The 19784-nt window shown below is 60.6% G+C and overlaps 2 protein-coding genes across 2 annotated transcripts in view; both read right to left on the bottom strand.

The window, feature by feature from the left end:
* Positions 1-717: 717 nt before the first annotated feature.
* Positions 718-12544, bottom strand: LOC128934994 (cholesterol side-chain cleavage enzyme, mitochondrial). Its single transcript, XM_054272962.1, has 10 exons — positions 12452-12544; positions 12252-12403; positions 9999-10154; positions 8716-8909; positions 6175-6378; positions 5331-5491; positions 3686-3852; positions 3510-3588; positions 2259-2450; positions 718-840 (listed from the first exon to the last, which is right to left on the bottom strand). Exons 1-10 carry the CDS (start codon positions 12542-12544, stop codon positions 718-720), a joined length of 1521 nt encoding a protein of 506 aa, XP_054128937.1.
* Positions 12545-16599: 4055 nt separating this feature from the next.
* SEMA7A (semaphorin 7A (John Milton Hagen blood group)) overlaps positions 16600-19784 on the bottom strand; it is a 28300-nt gene continuing 25115 nt past the window's right edge. Inside the window, exons 12-14 of the mRNA XM_054272399.1 lie at positions 19133-19284; positions 18270-18337; positions 16600-17432 (exon numbers count right to left, since the gene is read on the bottom strand). Coding sequence (XP_054128374.1) covers positions 17086-17432; positions 18270-18337; positions 19133-19284 — 567 coding nt within the window. The 3' untranslated portion in view covers positions 16600-17085. The remainder of the gene's footprint in view (positions 17433-18269; positions 18338-19132; positions 19285-19784) is intronic.

Raw genomic sequence — 19784 nt, 5'->3', positions numbered from 1 at the left:
GTGTCACCAATGTTCCCAGTGTTCCCAATGGCCCCAATGTCCCTGGTGTCCCTCAGTGTCCCCAGTGTCCCGATCGTCCCCATTGTCCCCAATGCCCCTAGTGTCCCCAATGTCCCCAGTATCCCCAGTGTCCCCAGCATCCCCCAGTGTTCCCAGTGTCCCCACTGACCCCAATGTCCCTGGTGTCCCCAGTGTCCCCGGTGTCCCCAATGCCCTCAATGTCCCCAGTGTCCCCAATGTTCCCAGTGTTCCCAATGGCCCCAATGTCCCCAATGTCCCTGGTGTCCCTCAGTGTTCCCAGTGTCCCCGGTGTCCCCAGTGTCCCGATTATCCCCAGTGTCCCCAATGTCCCTGGTGTCCCCAGTGTCCCCTGCCCTCCCCAGAGGGGGCTGGTTGCCCCCATGGGTGCCCCCTGTGCCCCCAGACCCTTCAGGCCCTTTCTGATCCCCCCTGGGTGCTGCCCCCCTGTCCTTTCCCATGGAGCGGAGGCCAGGCTGAACATTCCAGAACATTCCAGAGGCTCCAGGACATTCCAGAGGCTCGGGGCACCCCCAGCAGCCAGAGGGGACCCCCAAACCCCCCCAAATTCCCCTCCCTGTGGGGCGGCCCTGCTTTGTCTGCCCCATACAGCGCAGTCTTGAGCCGCGGCCATGGCCCCGGGAGCGTCCCCACTGTCCCCAAATGGGGGACATGGGGGTGTCCCCTGGTGTCCCCTCCTCAGGGCTGGCCCTCGAGGGGCCGCAGGGTCAGCTGGATGGGCCGGTCCGGGATCAGGATCAGGTCGAACTTGGTGCCGATCTCCACGGCCCGCATGGTCTCGATCTTGAAGTTCTCCAGGATCTGGGGTGAAGGGGACATGGCCATGGGGCCGGGGGCTTTGGGGACACCAGTGCAAGGCCCAGGGTGACCTTTGAGGCCACTCTGAGCCGAGACAAACCAGGATTCTATAGGGTGGATACTGTGCCACCGCGCTGTCCCGTCCCATCAGGGACCCCACAGGACAGATCCTGCAGCCACCGCGCTGTCCCCTCATAGCAGGGACCCCGTGTTATGGACCGTGTGGCCACCGAATTGTTGCCTGTGTCAGGGACTCTACAGGATGGACCCCACTGCCACCATGCTGTCCCCTCATGTTGGGGACCCCGTGGGACAGACCCTGCAGCCACCACACTGTCCCCTTGCTTCAGGGACCCCGTGTGATGGACCCCGTGGCCACTGCGCTGTCCTCTGGCATTGGGGACCCTGCAGGATGCACCCCATGGCCACTATGCTGTCCCCTGGCATTGGGGACCCCGTGGGACAAACCCCACAGCCACAACGCTGTCCCCTCATGTCAGGGACTCCACAAGGATGGACTTGGCTTTGGGGACCCCATGGGACGAATCCCAGGACCACTACGCTCTCCCCTCATGTTGGGGACCCTGTGTGATGGACCCCATAGCCACTGCACTATCCCCTCACCCACAGGGACAGAGCCCATGGCCACCTCATTGTCCCCTCCTGTTGGGGACTCTGCAGGATGGACCCCGCAGCCACCACACTGTCCCCTCATGTCAGGGACCCTGTGGGGACAGACCCTGTGGCCACTGCATTGCCCTGTCACATCAGGGACCCTGTGAGACAGACCCCGCTGTCACCACACTATCCTCTGGCATTGGGGACCCCGTGGGACAAACTCCATGGCTACCACGCTGTCCCCTCATATTGGGGATCCCACAGCACAGACCCCAAGCCCCCCCTGCTGTCCCCTTGCCCACGGGGATGGAGCCCATGGCCACCACATTGTCCCCTCGTGTCAGAGACTCCACAGGGATGGACCTGGCATTGGGGACCCCATGGGACAAACCCTGTGGCCACCGTGCTGTGTCCTCACATCGGGGACCCTGTGTCCTCACATCGGGGACCCTGTGTCATGGACCCCACAGCCACTGCACTGTCCCCTTGCCCATGGGGATGGAGCCCACAACCACCACACTGTCCCTTCACATCGGGGACCCTGTGGGACAGACCCTGTGGCCACGGCACTGTCCCCTCATATTGGAGACCCTGTGTGACAGACCCCGTGGCCATGGCACTGTCCCCTCATGTTGGGAACCCCACAGCACAGACCCTGCAGCCACTCTGCTGTCCCCTCGTGTTGGGGACCCCGCAGGATGGACCCCACTGCCACCACACTGTCCCCTCACATCAGGGACCCTGTGTGACAGACCCTGCGGCCACCACGCTGTCCCCCAGCGCTGGGGACAGGGGCCACTCACGTGCATGAGGAAGAGCTGCATCTCGAGCTCGGCGATGCGCCGTCCCAGGCACTGGCGGGGCCCGAAGCCGAAGCCGAGCCCCAGGAAGGGTTTGGGGCCGGCCTGCAGCCAGCGCTGCGGGAGGAAGCGCTCGGGCCGCGGGAACACGGCAGGGTCACGGCCCATGGCGTACAGACCCACCTGCACCAGCGTCTGCGGGGCGACGGGGACAGGGACAGCGTGTCACCATGTCACCGTGTCACTGTATCCTGGTGTCCTCATGTCTCTGTGTCTCCACATTGCTGTTTCCCCATGTCCTCATGTCCCCACGTCCCCACATCCCATGTTCCCATGTTCTGATGTCCCCATGTTCCCATGTCCTCATGTCCTTATATCATTATGTCCTTATGTCCTTATGTCCTCATGTCCTCATGTCCTCATTTCCCCATGTCCTCATGTCCCTGTGTCCCCATGTCCTTGTTTCCCCATGTCCTCATGTCCCCATGTTCCCATGTCCCCATGTCCTCATGTCCTTGTATCACTACATCCTCATGTCCTCGTGTCCTCATGTCCCTGCTTCCCTGCGTCTCTGTGTCCCTCATGTCCCCATGTCCCACAGGGGGCAGGGGCATTGTGTCACCGTGTCACTGTGTCACCACATCCCCATGTCCTCATGCCTCTGTGTCCTCATGTCCTCGTGTCCTTATACCCCTGTGTCCTTGTGTCCTCATGTACACATGTCCCCGTGTCCCCGTGTCCTCGTGTCCTTGTATCATCACGTCCTCCTGTCCTCATGCCCTCATGTTCCCGCATCCCTGTCTCCCCATGTCCTCATTTCCCCATGTCCCCCTGTCCCCTGTCCCCATGGCCCCACGTTCCCCAGTCCCCACATCCCCATGACCCCATGTCCACCTGTCCCCTTTGCCCCCATGTCACCACCATCCCCATTTCCCCATCTCCCCATGTCCTCATCTCCCCGTGTCCTCTGTCCCCATGTTACCACCATCCCTGTGTCCCCACATCCCCTCTGTCCCCATGTTCCCATCTCCCCATCTCCCAGTGTCCCCGTGTCCCCCTGTCCCCATGTCCCTATGTTCCCATGTCCCCACATCCCCGTGTCCCCATGTCACTCCTGTCCCCGTTTCCCCGTGTCCACCTCTCTCTGTGTCCCACTCTTCTCATATCCCCATGTCCCACTCTCCTTCTGTCCCCCTATCCCCATTTCCCTGTGTCCCCCCATCCCCGTGTCCCCATGTCCCGGTGTCCCCTCACCCCGGGCGGGATGCAGTAGTCCTGCAGGATGACCTCGTGCGTGGTGTACCTCTGCAGGGTCACGGCCACCGGGTGCAGCCTGCGCGACAGTGACAGTGACACCGCGGCCTTGGGGACACTCCGGGGAGAGTGGGCGTGTCCTCCTCACCTGAGCCCCTCCTCCTCCTCCTCCTCACCTGAGTGTCTCCTTGATGGCGGCCTTGAGCAGCCGTGTGGATTTCAGCATCTTCTCGCGGTCTCCGCCCGCCTCGCGTTTGGCTGCCAGGACCTCGGCCCGCAGCTGCTCCTGCACGCCCGGGGCCCGCGCCAGCTCCAGCATGGCCCACTGCAGGGTCATGGACGTCTGGGGGACACACACAGGGGACACAGCTGCCAGGACCTGCTACTGCTGGCCCGCAGCTGCCAGGACCTGCTCAGTGCTGCCAGGATGTGCTCAGCCCTGCCAGGACCTGCTCAGAGCTGCCAGGACCTGCTCCTGCTGGCCCAGAGCTGCCAGGACCTGTTCAGTGCTGCCAGGACCTGCTCAGCACTGCCAGGACCTGCTCAGCGCTGCCAGGACCTGTTCAGTGCTGCCAGAACCTTCTCCCTGCCTGGCTTGGTGCTGCCTCACCCATCACCAATCAGGACCTTCTCCAAGCCCAATCCAGGACCTTCTCCCTGCCTCACCCATCACCAACCAGGACCTTCTTCCTGCCCCATGTAACACCAAGCAGGACCTTCCACTTGACCCAACCAGCACCAGGCATGACCTTCTCCCTGCCTGTCCCATCCAGGACCTTCTCCCTGTCCCACCCATCACCAACCAGGACCTTCTCCCTGTCTGTACTAACACCAACCAGGACCTTCTCCCTTCCCCATCCAGGACCTTCTCCCTCTCTGCCCCTCCATCACCACCCAGGACCTTTTCCCTGTCCCAACCAGCACCAGCCAGGACCTTCCCCCTTCTTGTTCCAAGACCAACCAGGACCTTCTCCCTGCCCAATCCAGAATCTTCTCCCTCCCTGCCCCACCCAGGACCTTCTCCCTGCCTGTCCCATCACCAACACCAACCCCAACCAGGACCTTCTCCCTGCTCCATCCAGGACCTTCTCCCCGCCTGTCCCAACACCAACACCAACCCCAACCAGGACCTTTTCCCTGACCATCCAACACCACCCATGACCTTCTCCCTCCCCCACCCAGGACCTTCTCCCTGCCTGCCCAACCGAACACCAACCAGGACCTTCTCCCTGTCCCACCCATCACCAACCAGGACCTTCTCCCTGTCCAGTCCAGGACCTTCTCCCTGACCCATCCAACACCACCCACGGCCTTCTCCCTGCCCAATCCAGAACCTTCTCCCTCCCTGCCCCACCCAGGACCTTCTCCCTGACCACTCATCACCAGCCAGGACCTTTCCCCTGTTTGTCCCAACACCAACCAGGACCTTCTCCCTGCCCCAAACCAAGACCTTCTCCCTGTCCAACCCAGGACATTCTCCCTGCCTGTCCCAGAACCACCCAGGACCTTCTCCCTGTCCCACCCAGCATCAACCAGGACCTTCTCCCTGCCCCAAACCAAGACCTTCTCCCTGTCCAACCCAGGACATTCTCCCTGCCTGTCCCAGAACCACCCAGGACCTTCTCCCTGTCCCACCCAGCATCAACCAGGACCTTCTCCCTGTCCCAACCAGGACCTTCTCCCTGTCCCATCACCACCCAGGACCTTCTCCATGCCTGTCCCATCACCATCCAGAACCTTCTCCCTGTCTCTCCATCACCACCCAGGACCTTCTCCCCACCCCATCCAGGCCCTTGTCCCTGTCCCATCCCCAGGCCGCACCGTGTCCACCCCCCCTGCCATCATCTCAGTGACACTGGCGCGGATGTCATCCAGGGGCAGCTTGTCGCGCAGGATGAGGTTGCCCAGGATGCCCACGTGCTCCTGGCGGCTCTTGCGCGACAGCCGCAGGTCCCGGTACACATTCTGGATGCACTTGTCCGCTGGGGGGACACGGGGACACCGAGGAGGGGACATCAGTGTCACCCCCCGGAGGTGTCAGCGTGGGGGAAATGGATTTGTAGGAGAGTTTAATATTTATGTGTAAATTTTGAGGTAAGAAATGTTGATTTAGGAACGTTGTGGAAGAGGATGATAAAGTTGAGAGAGAAGTTGGGCTGGAAATGAGTTTTGGAGGATGGGTTTGTAGGAAAGGTTGGGTGTTTTGGAAGGTTTGTAAGAAACGTTGATTTAGGAATGTTCTGGAAGAGGATGGATGATGTTGAGAGATAAGCTGGGTGGGGAATGAGTTTTGGAGGGTGGGTTTGTGAGAAAGGTCGGGAATTTTGGAGAAGTGGAATGATGGAAGATGGGCTGCAGCGGGATTTGTCGGGGGTGGTTTCAGATGGTTTGAGGTGTCTGTGGGGTGGGGTGGGGAAAATGGGTGAAAAAATGGTTACGGGGTGACCACAGGGGTGGCAGGGCAAGGTGTCCCCAGAGGTGGCAGGACAAGGTGTTGGGGCAAAGTAGCAAGGCAAGGTGACAGGGTGAGGTGTCCCCAGAGGTATCCCCAGAAGTGGCAGGGCAAGAGGACAGGGTGAGGTGAAAGAGCGAGGTGGCAGGGTGAGGTGTCAGGGCGAGGTGTCCCCAGAGGTGGCAGGGGTGGTGACGGGGTGGTGGCACTGACCCTGGTAGAAGATGGCGTCCCAGGCCTGCACGTGCTGGCGCCAGGTGTGGCTGCGCAGGCGCTGCAGCAGCGCGGGCGGCAGGTACAGCATGGGCGCCGTGGTGTGGAACATGCGCGACACGGCCTCGATGAAGCGCTGGGCCTCGGGCTGCACGAAATCCTGCAGCAGCCCCAGGCGCTCCCCGTACAGCACGTGGCACACCGCTGGGGACAGGGACAGGGACACGGCATTGGCATTGGCATTGTTATTTTCATTGTCATTTTCATTGTCACTGTCCCCAGGGCCACAGGGACCAGCCACAGGCGCTCCCCGTACAGCACGTGGCACACCACTGGGGATGGGACATGTCATTGGCATTGTCCTTGTCCCCATGGCCACATGCGCTTCCCGTACAGCACATGGCACACCGCTGGGGACAGGGATGGGGATATGTCACTGTCATTGGCATTGTCCCCATGGCCACAGGGCACAGACCCACGTACCCCCTGTACAGCACATGGCACACGGCTGGGGATGGGACAGGTCATTGTCGTTGTCCCCATCACCATGGCCACAGGGACCAGCCCCAGGTGCTCCCTGTACAGCACGTGGCACACCACTGGGGACAGCGACACATCATTGTCATTGTCCCCATGGCCATAGGGACCAGCCCTAGGCGCTCCCTATACAGCAGGTGGCACACCACTGGGGACAGGGACATGTCATAGTCATTGTCTCCATGGTCACAGGGACCGTACAGCACATGGCACATGGCTGGGGATGGGACAGGGACAGTGAGGGGCATGTCATTGTCGTTGTCTCCATCCCCATGGCCACAGGGACCTCCATGTACAGCACGTGGCACACCGTTGGGGACAGGGTAGGGACAGGGACAGTCAGGGATGTGTCCCCATGGTCACAGGGACCTCCCCGTACAGCACATGGCACATGGCTGGGAACAGGGACAGAGACAGGGACAGGGACAGGGACAGGGACCATGAGGGACATGTCCCCATGGCCACAAGGACCTCCCCTTACAGCACATGGCACACTGCAGGGAACAGGGACAGTCAGGGACATGTCATTGTCCCTGTCCCAGTCCCCATCCCTGTCCTTGTCCCCATGGTCACAGAGACCTCCCCATGCAGCACATGGCACATGGCTGGGGACAGGGACCATGGGGGACCCATCCTTGTCCCTGTCCCCATCCCCATGGCCACAGGGACCAGGCGCTCCCCGTATAGCATGTGGCACACAGCTGGGGATAGGGACAGTCAGGGACATGTCCTTGTCCCTATCCCCATGGCCACAGGGACCAGCCTCAGGTTCTCCCCATTCAGCATGTGGCACACAGCTGGGGGACAGTGACTGTCAGGGACATGTCCCTGTCCCCAAGGCCATGGAGACCTGGCCCAGGAGCACCCAGTGACCGTCAGGGACACGTCCCTGTCCCCAAGGCCACCTCCAGCCTTGCTGTGGCCATGGAGGCCTGGCCTGGCTCCTGTTTGTCCCTGAGGGGCTGGGATTGTCACCAGCTGGTGGCCAGGGAAGGACAAATGGCTGCTGTGCCACCAGTGTGGGGGCTCTGGGGACATCCCACCAGGAGAGGGGACACCCTTCTTCACTCTCCCTTGGCCAATTGCTGAGGCCAGAGTTGGTGGGTTTGGGGAGTTTGGGGGTTTTGAGGATTTTTGTTTGGTTTTTTTTTCCTTTGGGGGGCTTTTTTGAGTTTTTTGGGGGGCTTTGGGGGTTTTTTATGTGTTCTTCTGGGGTTTTTGAGGTTTTGTGTGTTTTGGGGTTTTTTTGGGGAGATTGGAGGTTTGTTTGGGGTTTTTGGGGGGTTGATTGTTGGGGTTTTTTAGTTTTTGGGTTTTTTTTGGTGGGGAATGTTGGGAGTTTTTTGGTTTTTGGGTTTTTTGGGGTTTCTTTGGGAGGGCTGGGGTTTTTGGGGGGGTTTGGGGGAGGTTTGGGTGGTTTTGGGATTTTTTTAGAGTTTTTTTGAGAGGGTTAAGGTTTTCTGGGGGTTTTTGGGTTTTTTTGGGGGGGGCGTTGGTATGTTCTGGATTTTTTTTGGGGGGAGTTTGGGGCTTTTTTGGGGTTTGGGGTTTTTTAGGGGGCATTGGAATTTGGGTGGTTTTTTTGTTGTTGTTTGGGTTTTTTTAGGTTTTGGGGGTTTTTTGGGGTTTTAGGGTTTTTTGGGGGGGACTGTTGGTTTTCTGGGGTTTTTGGAGATTTGGGGGGTTTTTTGTGTTTTGGGGGGTTTCTAGAGTTTTTTTGAGGGGATCGGGTTTTTTGGGGGGGTTGGGGTTTTTTGGGGGAGGGCGTTGGGATTTCTTTGGGATTTTTTTTTGTTTGGGGTTTTTTTTGGGGTTTTGGGTTGTTGGTGGTTTTTTTTTTGTTTTGGGGCTTTTTTGGGTTTTGGGTTTTTTGGGGGGTTTTTTTTGGTTTTTTGGGGGGCTCTTTTGGGATTCTTTGGAGGTTTTTTGGGGTTTTTTTTGTGGTTTTTGGGCTTCTTTTGGGCTCCTTTTGTGGTATTTTTTGGGGTGCCCCGTGTCACTCACACTCGAGGGCGAAGCGGAAGAGCTCCTGGCTGAAGTCGCCGCTCCAGCAGCCGCTGAGCCGCGCCTGGGCCCGCGCGCGCCGCACGAAATCCTCGCCCACGGCGCTGAGCAGGGGCACGAAGCCGGGCACGGCCGCGGGCGCCAGCGCCTCCTTGTTGAGCAGCAGCCGCTCCGAGCGCCACGCCTCGCCCGTCCTGCGGGGCACGCGGCCACTGTCACCCCCAGAGCGCCAACAATGTCCCCAAGGCCCTCCGGCCACGCCATGCGCCCTGCGCTGGGACTGTCACGGCTGGGTCTGGATTTGGGGTCCCCCAATCGCTTGAGGAGCCCAGATTTGGGGTCTCCACTGGATTTGGGGTCCCTCAATCAGTTGAGGAGCCCACATTTGGGGTCTCCACTGGATTTGGGGTCCCTCAATCACTTGAGGAGCCCACATTTGGGGTCCCCACTGGATTTGGGGTCCCCCAATCACTTGAAGGGATTTGGGGTCCACACACACTTGAAGAGCATCAGGAGCCCAGAATTGGGGTCCCCCAATCACTCGAGGAGTCCAGATTTGGGGCCCCAATCACTTGAGGAGGGACAGGAGCCCAGAATTGGGATCCAGCTCTCAGGAGGGGATTTGGGGTCCCCACTCACTTGAGGAATCCAGATTTGGGGTCCCCACTCATTGCAGGGGATTTGGGGTCCACACTCACTTGAGGAGCAACAGGAGCTGGGATTTGGGGTCCCCACTCACTTGAGGAATCCAGATTTGGGATCCCCACTCACTGGAAGGGATTTGGGGTCCCCCAATCACTTGAGGAGCCCAGATTTGGGTCCCCACTTATTTGAGGGGCCTGGATTTGGGAGCCCCACTGGCTTGACGTGATTTGGGGTCCCCACTCACTTGAGGAGCATCAGGAGCCCAGAACTGGGGTCCACCAATCACCAGAGGGGATTTGGGGTCCCCAGTCCCTTGAGGGGATTTGGGGTCCCCCAATCACTTGAGGAGTGACAGGAGCTGGGATTTGGGATCCCCACTCACTTAAGGAGCATCAGGAGCCCAGGTTTGGGGTCCCCACTCCCTTGAGGGGCTCGGATTTAGGGTTCCACTTGTGTGGATTTGGGATCCCTATTCACTTGAGGAGGCTGGATTTGGGGTCTCCACTCCTGGGGATTTGGGGTCCCCATTCTCTTTTTGGGGTCCCCACCTGGTTTTTGGGATCCTCACTCACTTGAGCAGCATGCCATAGGGTTTGGGGTCCCTGCTCTGTTTTTGGGGTTTTTGGGGTGTCACTCACTTGAGCAGCACGCCGTAGGGTTTGTTGCGGAAGTCCCTGTAGGCCACCCAGGGGGGGACACGGAAGCGCTCGGGCAGGGCCCCCTCGGCCTGGAACAGCGTGGCCGCGTCCCCGGGGGTGACGATGTTCACGCTCTCGTAGGTGCCCAGCTTCTCCCTGGGGACACAGCGTCAGCACCCCGACCTGGGGGGCCTTGAACCAGGGGAATGTCCTGTCCCATCCCCATGGCAGTGTCCTGTCCCTATGGCAATGTCCTGTCCTGTCCCCATGGCAGTGTCCTGTCCTGTCCCTATAGCAATGTCGTGTCCTGTCCTATGGCAATGCCCCGTCCTGTCCCATGGCAATGTCCTGTCTTGCCCCCATAGCAGGGTCCTGTCCCCATGGCAATGTCCTGTCCTGTCCTGTACCCATGGCAGTGTCCTGTTCCTATTTGCAATGTCCTCTCCTGTCCCCATGGGAATGTCCTGCCCTGTCCCCATGGCAATGTCCTTCCCTGTCCCCATGGCAGTGTCCTGTCCTGTCCTGTACTGTCCCCCATGGCAATGTCCTGTCCTGTCACCCATGGCCATGTTCTGTCCCCATAGCAATGTCCTGTCCCCCATGGCAATGGCTTGTCCTGTCCCCATAGTAATGTCCTCTCCTGTCTCTCCTGTCCCCATGGCAGTGTCCTGTCCCCATGGCAATGTCCTGTCCTGTCCCCATGGAAATGTCCTGTTCCCATTATCCCCAAATTCCGCATCCACAGGGTCCTGACCCACAGTCCCTGTCCCCTCTTGACCCTCACGGTCCCTGTCCCCTCCCACCCCACAGGCCCTGTCCCCTCCCAGGGCACAGGACCTGTTCCCTCCTGTCCCTCAGTCCCTGTCCCCTCCCAGGGCACAGCATCTGTCCCACCTTGTCACACAGTCCCTGTCCCCTCCCAAGGCACAGGACCTGCCCCTTCTTGTCCCTCTGTCCCTGTCCCCTCCTCTCTTGTCCCTCACGGTGTCCCCAAGATGGGCCAGGCTCCTCCAGCAGCTCAGCCCCGCACTGGGAACGCGGCCAGGCTGGGGATAGGGCAGGAGACACGGGAGGGGACATGGGGAGGGGACATGGGCAATGGACATGGGCAGGGGACATGGGGATGGGACACAGACAGGGGACATGGGCAGGGGATGGGGGAAGGGAACACGAGCTGGGGACACGGGGAGGGGACATGGGTGGGGGCAGAGGCAGGGGACTGGGCAGGGGCCACAGGGAGGGGACAGGTGTAGGGACACAGGCAATGGACATGAGCAGGGGACACAGGAGGGGACAGGGGCAGGAGAGCGGGCAGGGGACAGGGGGTGGGAAAACGAGCAGGGGACATGGGCAGGGGACATGGGAGGGGACACGGGAGGGGACCTAGCAAGGGATACGGGAGGGGACAAGAGGAGACTACACGGGCAGAAGATTGGGAAGGGGACACAGGGAGGGGACATGGGCATGGGACAGGGGCAGAGGACCGGGCAGGGGACACAGAGGGGTGACAGGGGCAGGGTACACAGGGAGAATACACGGGGAGGGGACCTGGGGAGGGGACACGAGCTGGGGACACAGGAGGGGTGACAGGGATAGGGTACACAGGGAGGAGACATGGGGAGAGACAATAGGAGAGCACACGGAGAGGGGAGAGGGCAGGGGACACGGGAGGGGACAGAGACAGGGGACCGAGCAAGGGATAGGAGAGGGAACAGGAGCAGGGGACACGGGGAGAGAAGACAGGGTGAGGATCGGACAAGGGAAAGGAGCAGAGAACACGGGAGGTGACATGGGCAGGAGACATGGGAACGGGACACAGGGAAGGGATGCAGGGAGGGGACATGGGGAGGGGACACGGGCAGAGGACCGGGCAGGGGACACTGGTAGGGTGACAGGGGCAGGGCACACAGGGAGGGGACACAGGGAGGGGACACGGGGAGGGGACACAGGGAGAGGACCAGGGAGGGGACAGGGGCAGGGCACATAGGGAGGGTACACAGGGAGGGGACACGAGGAAAGTACGCGGGGAGAGGACCGGGCAGGGGACACGGAGAGGGGACACAGGGAGGGTGACAGGGGCAGGGCACAGAGGGAGGGTACACAGGAGGGAACACGGGGAGGGGACACAGGGAGGGGAAACGAGGAGGCAACACGGGGAGAGGACCAGGGAGGGGACATGAGGAGGGGACACAGGGAGAGGACCGAGCAGGGGACACGAGGAGGGGACACGGGGAGGGCACAGGGCCAGCTGACCTGTAGATGGGCCCGAAGCGGCGGAACTTGCCGGCCATGCTGAGGTGCAGGTTGCTGAGGCCGCCCTCCCTCCAGAAGCGGTACAGGTTGAGCCAGCCCGCCCTCCAATCGCCCGGCACCTGGTTAAAGGGCCGGGGGGCCGAGGGGACAGCCTTGGGGACAGCCTTGGGGACAGCCGGGGGCACAGCCGGGGGGACAGCGCCCACAGCCCCGCCGAGCCGGCGACACCCCGCGGCTGCGGCTCGGGGACATCCCCGCAGCGCTCCGGCCGCGGTGACAGCCCGGGCGAGCATGGGGACGGTGGCCCGAGGGACGCGGTGGCCTCGCTCTTATGCCGAGCTCCCGGAGCTGCTCCCGCCCGCGACACCGCCGGGGGTGGCGCAGCCCGCCCCGAAGCGGCCCCGGACAGGTGACACCCGGGGCGGCCTTGGCAGAGGGGCGGGGGTGCCCCGAAAGTGATAACGAGGCGCGGGGCAGGGCACCCCGGCCGGGACAGCCTTGGGGGCCGCCAGCCAGGGTCACCCGGCGGGGGTGGCCTTGGGGACGCGCTGCCACTGCTGGGGGCGCCTCACGTGCCGCGAGACGGGGCGGGACCGGCATTCCTGGGATCCAAATCCCAAACCTCAAATTCCAAACCCCAAACCCCAAATCCCAAATCCCAAATCCCAAACCCCTGACTTCAAACCCTAGACCTCGAACTCCAAACTCCAAACCCCTAATCCCAAACTCCAAATCCCAAACCTCAAATCCCAAACGCCAAATCCCAAATCCCAAACCCCAGATCCCAAACTCCAAACCCCAAACCCCATACCCAAAACCCCAAACCCCAAACCCCAAATGCCAAATCCCAAACTTCAAACCCCAGATCCCAAACTCCAAACCCCAAACCTCAAATCCCAGATCTCAAACTCCAAACCCCAAACCCCAGATCCTAAATCCCAAACCTCAAATCCCAAACCCCAAATCCCAAACCCTAAATCCCCAAATCCCAAACTCCCCTGCGAGCTTTTGGAAATGGCTTTGAGGTGTCCCCAGCCGGGGACGAAGCTTGTCCCTTGTCCCTTGTCCCCAGGCGCTGGCGTGGGGGACAATGGGGAGTGGGACACGGGGGTCCCCTCTTTGGGGTGTCCCCGGGACAGGGATGAGCAGCGGGGACGCCGAGCGGGGCTGGCGGCGGATGCGACATCGGCGACAAACACCGGGGGGCGCGCGGGGCCCGTCAGTGCCACCGCGCGGGGACGGCGCCGGTCCCCTCCCTCCGCGGAGCGCGGAGCTGTCCCCTGCGGGCCACAGGGGCTGTCCCCTCCTGTCCCATTGTCCTTGTCCCCTCCTGTCCCCTGCCAGGCCCAGGCTCTGTCCCCTGCTGTCCCTGTCCCCTCCTGTCCCTGTCCCCATGGCTGTCCCAGCCCCAAACCCCACCGGCTGCAGCCCCACGCCTTGGGGACATGGTGACACAGTGCCAGCCCCTCCTGTCCCTCTGTGCTGGACCCAGGGAACACGGAGGGACACTCAGGGACACCAGGGGACATGGAGGGGCACCAGGGGACATGGAGGGGCACAGAGGGACATGGAGGGACACTGGGGGACACTGAGGAGCATGGAGGGACACCAGGGAACATGGAGGGACACCGAGAGATGCAGAGGGACACCGGGGGCACACTGAGGGACGCAGACGGACACACAGGGACACTGAGGGACACTGAGAGACACTGGGGGACACCAGGGGACATAGAGGGGCACCAGGGGACACTTAGGGAAATGGAAAAACATGGAGGGAAACGGAGGGACACCGGGGGACACTGAGGGACACTGGGGGACATGGAGGGACACAGAAGGATGCCGAGAGACATGGAGGGACACAAAGGGATACTGGAGGACATGGAGGGACATGGAGGGACACTTGGGGACACTGAGGGACACTGGGGGACACAAAGGAACGCTGGGGGACATGGAGGGACACTGGGGGACACCGAGGGACATGGACAGACACCGAGAGACACAGAAGGAGGCCGAGGGACATGGAGGGAAACAGAGGGATACTTAGAGACACTGAGGGACACTGAGGGACATGGGCAGACACCAAGGGACACAGAGGGACACAGAGGGACATGGAGGGTTGCTGGGGGAGACAAAGGGACACTGGGGGACACAGGGAAACATGGAGGGACACCAGGGGACATGGAGGGACACAGAGGGATGCCGAGGGACGTGGAGGGACACTGGGGGACACAAAGGGACACTGGGGGACATGGAGGGACATTGAGGGACACACTGCATAGTGAAAGAAACTCTGGGAAAGCCCCCAAATGCTCCCGATGTGTTTGTTGTTGTTTGGGGTTTTCTGTGGGGCAGGGGGCTCCCTCTGCAGGTCCCTATAGGGTATCCATGGGGCAGGGAGGTTTCGGCTTTGCCTGTGCTGGGAAAAGCCTGGAAAAGCTGCTGGAATATCTGAGCCCGTGTGCTGGAGCTTCCCGGGCGAGCTCAGATCCCAGAATAACCCCGGGGACAGCGCGGGGACAGCGCGGGGACATCGCGGCTCCCTCGGGCCACAACAAATCCCGGTTTTGACTCGCTGGGTTTCAGGAATCAGCGGGCGGGACTGGGAGCGTGTCCCGGGATAAAAACACCCGCAGGGCTCGGCCCGAGCTGCTTTCCTCGGGGAATTGGGCAAAAAAAGCTCCGCGGTTTGTCCTGGCTGCCCCCAGGGACTGGGAGGTGACAGCGAGGGGACACCTGCCTGTGTCACTGTCACCCGGGGACTCCGCTGGTCCCCGGGGTGCTCGGCCCCAGCTCTCAGCCGGGTTTTGGGGGCAAGGAAAGGGATTTTGGGCAGCCAAACTGGCTGTCTGCACCCGCTCCCACGCATTCCAGGGTGGAAATTCTTGAGCGTCACCTTCCTGAGCCGCTCCCAAAATCTTTCCTGGGATTTTTGAGCTTTGGGGTCCCACCGGTGGAGCTGGGAATGAGAACAGCTCGGAGTCCGTGCGCTGCACCCAAAAATTCTCTCTGGGATCTGCGATCCTCGTTCCCACCCCTCGGGGCTGCCAAAATTCCCGTTCCCGGCTCGGGAATGGCCCGCTCCCGGTTCTTGCCTCCTTCCTGCCCGCAGGCTGCCGGCGACAGCGGGAATTCTGTGCCATAGAGGGATGGAGGCAGGGAAAGGTTTCTCTTTTCTGCTTCCAAGTCTCCCCCCGGTGAGGAGCGGGAACCCCTCAGTGCCACCCCCGTGTCCCCAGCGCCACCCGGCTGTGTGTCACTGCAGTCCTGAGCTGCAGCTCGTTCGCCCGTCCCGAAATATTTCCCTGTGGGCAAGAGCACCGGGAATAGCCGGGAATGGACCGGGACGAGTCCCGAGCCAGCTCTGCCTTTGTGCCGGGGCTGATTTGATGGCGGCTTCGGTCACTCCTGCCTTTTTTAGCACCCTCCAAAATCCCGAATTCCCATTCCTCGCCTCCCTCCAGCCCTTTTCCCTTCCAGCACCGACCAGCAGCTCGCTTTTCCCGAAAATCGGGAGCATCCCAGGCAGGAGGAGGGGGGATGGCTCCACACCACAAACCCCACCGCTATTCCCATCCCTCCCTTCCCAGGGCTGCTGCTCACTCCATCCTTTGGGATTTCCAGCGGGAATTTGCTGCTGGATCAAAAGAGGAGCCCCAAAACAGGGGCTGGAGAGAGCAGGACATGGAAAAAGGCCAGGGGAGATTCCCCCCTCATCATTCCCAGTGAGAACCACAGCGCTCTCCTGCTTTTATCCTCTCTTTATTCCAACCATCTGCTTTGGTTACAGGTCTGAAAGGGTTTGGGGGGATTTTTTTGGTAGCTGTTGTGGTGGATTTTTCTTAAATTTTCCTCTCCTGTGATCCGCCCCCGCCTGCTGTAATATTATAAAATCCTACAAGACAGAAACGAGCAGTCGGTATAATAAATATCTGTTAGTCCACAAAGTTAAAGTGCTTTGAGAAGGGCTGTGAGAAGCTCTGTCCTGGGCTGGGGATGGGGAACATCTCGGGCATGTAGTGCAGTAGGAAGCTCTGGCTCCGGACGTGGCCCCTCCTGAGTGAGCAGGAGCCGGGACAGGCATTGGAAGCACGGCCAGGGTGTCCCCTGGGTGTCCCCGCCCAGGGCAGGGCCGCTCCGGGCTGGGCGAGGTTGGGACAAGGAGCGGGACCCCCCTTTGCACAGGGGGAAAATCCCGATTTTCACAGTTTAATCTCGCTCCGAGACCTCCGAGAGCGCGGGGACAGGGACAGGGGCGGGGACAGCTCCCCCGGTGCCCTGAGATCCGCGGCCGCTTTCCCTGAGGACGCCCAGGGCAGGGTGGGAGCTGGCACGGCCCCGTGCGCTCGGCTCAGCTCAGCTGCCTGCAGAGCATTTGTGCGTCTCCAGCATCCTCCCAGCGCCTCCCGCTCCGCTCCGGGCTCTGCTCCCACCTCCCCTCCCCGTCCCCACACCCCAACTCCAGTCACCTTCCGAGGCTTTTCCATGCAAATTCCCAACGCGTGGTGCGCCGATTCCCGACCTCCCTCCCACACCAAACAAAAAAACAACGACCCGAGCCCCCCTCAAGCAGGAGGGGACTCGCCGGGGGCGTCCCAGCCCCATCCTCGGGAGGCAGCGGGCATCCCACAGTCCGGAGGAGGCCGAGGGCCGGCTCCTCCTCCTCCTCCTCCTCATCTTCATCACATGCAAGGAGCGGCCGCGCCCTGAGCATCAGCGCATGCATGGCTGGCCGGCGGGGCCGCCACCGCGTGTCGCGCCCTCCTCCCGCGGCTCCGCCAGCGGGGCCGGCGGCGAGGGGCGCTCAAAGTCCACGGGCAGGGCGAGCGGGACGGCGTCAGTGGAAGAGCTCGGCCAGGGCCACCACGAGCAGCAGCTGGAGCCACGAGGCCAGCACGGCTGGGGCATGGCCGCGCTGCCAGAGGAAGCGCTGGTGGTTCATCAGGTGCTCCTTGACCAGCGCCTGGCGGAAGCCGTCCTCCTCGGACACGCAGACGTAGCGGCCGTAGTGCTCGCGGCTCACGCTGGGGATGAAGTGGAAGCAGTCGTGCTGGGGGTGGGAGGTGTTGCAGCTCTTGATGAGCACGTCCTCGTGGTACCAGTTGTAGGTGGCGTAGTGGGACTCGATGGAGCAGTTGAGGTAGTAGCGGGACTGCAGCATCACCGAGACGTTGTGGAAGTCGTCTGCGGGGACACGGGGTGAGGGTGGGTTAGCTGGGAGCAGTCTGGGTTTTAGTGGGGTGGAGGAGCACTCAGAGATGGCTTCTGAGAGGGAACACCTCGAAAACTTCTGCTCTGCCCTGTTATTGCTGCTCCCATGTCTCTGCCTTAGAACCCCGAATTTCGAAATTATAATAATTCAGAGGGAGGGGGTTTGTATTTTCTATTTCAGGGGAGGCTCCTGCCTTCCTTAGCAGACACCTGTCTGTTCAAACTGAGACAGATGACCTGTCCAAACCCATCCAAACTCTTCCAAACCCATCCAAACCTGCCCAAATTCATCCGAAGCCATCCAAACCCACTCAAACCTGCCCAAAACCATCCAAACTCATTCAAACCCATCCAAACTCATTCAAACCCATCCAAACCCATCCAAATTTACCCAAACCCATCCAAACCCATCCAAACTCATCCAAACCCATCCAGACCCACTCAAACCCATCCAAACCCTTTCAAATCCATCCAAACCCATCCAAACTCATCCAAGTCCATCCAAACCAACCCAAATCCATCCAAACCCATCCAAACTCATCCAATCCATCCAAACCCACCCAAACCCATCCAAACCCATTCAAATTCGTCCAAATGTTTCCAAACCCACCCAAACTCATCCAAACCCACCTAAACCCATCCAAATTCCTCCAAACAAACCCAAACCTGCCCAAACACAGCCAAACCCGCCCAAACCAATCTAAACCAACCCAAACCCGTCCAAACCCAAACCAATCTAAACCAACCCAAACCCATCCAAAGCCTGGAGAATCCAACAATTCCTTCCCTAGCCACAACATCTCCACCTACCTTCCTTGACGTCACCCTTCTGGCAGCTTCCTTGCCATGAGTCTAAGTTCAGGTTCTGGAGCCCGTCCCTGGGGAATGGGAATGGAAATAAGCACCAACAGAACTTCGGGAAGTGGTGGTTCAGAGGTGGGAATCTCCCCCATCCATCCCAATTTCAGAAGGTGGGAGATGATCAACGTGAGACCCAGCGGCAAGGAGAGGAGTTGGGTGGCCAAAACCCTTCAAGGGAGGGAGGGATCCATGCACAGCACCCCAAACTCTTGGGGAGAGGGGTTGGGTGCCCAAAACCCTTCAAGGGAGGGATAGATGCATGCACAAAGCACCCCAAACTTTCAAGGAGAGAGGCTGGGTGCCCAAAACCATTTAAGGGATTGATGGATCCATGCAGAGCTCTTCAAACTCTTGGGGACAGGGGTTGGGTGTCCAAAACCCTTCAGGGGAGGGAGGGATCCATGCAGGGCACCCCAAACTCTTGGGGAGAGGGGTTGGGTGCCCAAAACTCTTTAGGGGAGTGATGGATCCATACAGAGAACCCCAAACTCCTGAGGAGAGGGGTTGGGTGCCCAAAACCCTTCAAGGGAGGGATGGATCCACACAGAGCACCCCAAACCTTTGGGGAGAGGGGTTGGATGCCCAAAACACTTCAAGGGAGGGATGGATCCACACAGAGCACTCCAAAGTTTTGGGAAAAGGCGTCTGGGTGCCCAAAACCCTTCAAGAGAGTGATGGATCCACACAGAGCACCCAAACCTGTGGGCACAACGCATCCACCCCAAACCCACGCACGCGCTCAGCCCAGGAGGGGAATGCTGGGGGTGTGGGTGTTTGCCTGGTGGGATTGGGGTGGGAATGGCCCCACACACCTGCTGAGGGCCAGCGAGAGGCAGGAGCCGTTGGCCCAGCCACAGTAGGGGTCCCTGGCCAGCACGCAGCTGTGGCAGTTGTTGCGGTAGGCCCCGCACATGTCCATGGGCAGCTCCAGGACGCGGCTGCTGGAGCCCACGTAGAGCACGGCCTGCGGGAGGAGAGCACAGCAATGGTCATTCCGTGTCCCCAGGGGAGGTCAGGAGGGAGCTGGAGCTGCTGGAAGGAGGCCAAGGAGATGCTCCGAGGGTGGAGCTCCTCTAGAGCCAGGCTGGGAGAGCTGGGAGTGTTCACCTGGAGAGGAGAAGGCCCCAGGGAGAGCTCAGAGACCCTTGCAAGGCCTGAAGGGGCTCCAGGAGAGCTGGAGAGGGAATTTGGAGTGACAGGACACTGGGAATGGCTTCCATTCCCAGAAGGCAAGGATGGATGGGATATTGAGAAGGAATTGTTCCCTGGGAGGGTGGGGATGGGCTGGGATAGAATTCCCAGAGCAGCTGTGGCTGCCCCTGGATCCCTATAAGTGCCCAAGGCCAGGGTGGGCATTGGGACTTGAAGCACCCTGGGATAGTGGAAGGTGGGACTGGATGATCAATAAAGGTCATAGGGTGATCATTAAGGTGATCATTAAAGGTTGTCATAGGGTGATCACTA

The sequence above is a fragment of the Melozone crissalis genome, unplaced genomic scaffold (genome assembly GCF_028551555.1).
Source record: "Melozone crissalis strain CALT ecotype California unplaced genomic scaffold, PUWL_Pcris_2 ptg000014l_1, whole genome shotgun sequence".
Taxonomy (NCBI): domain Eukaryota; kingdom Metazoa; phylum Chordata; class Aves; order Passeriformes; family Passerellidae; genus Melozone; species Melozone crissalis.
This window is presented reverse-complemented; position numbering and strand designations above follow the sequence as displayed.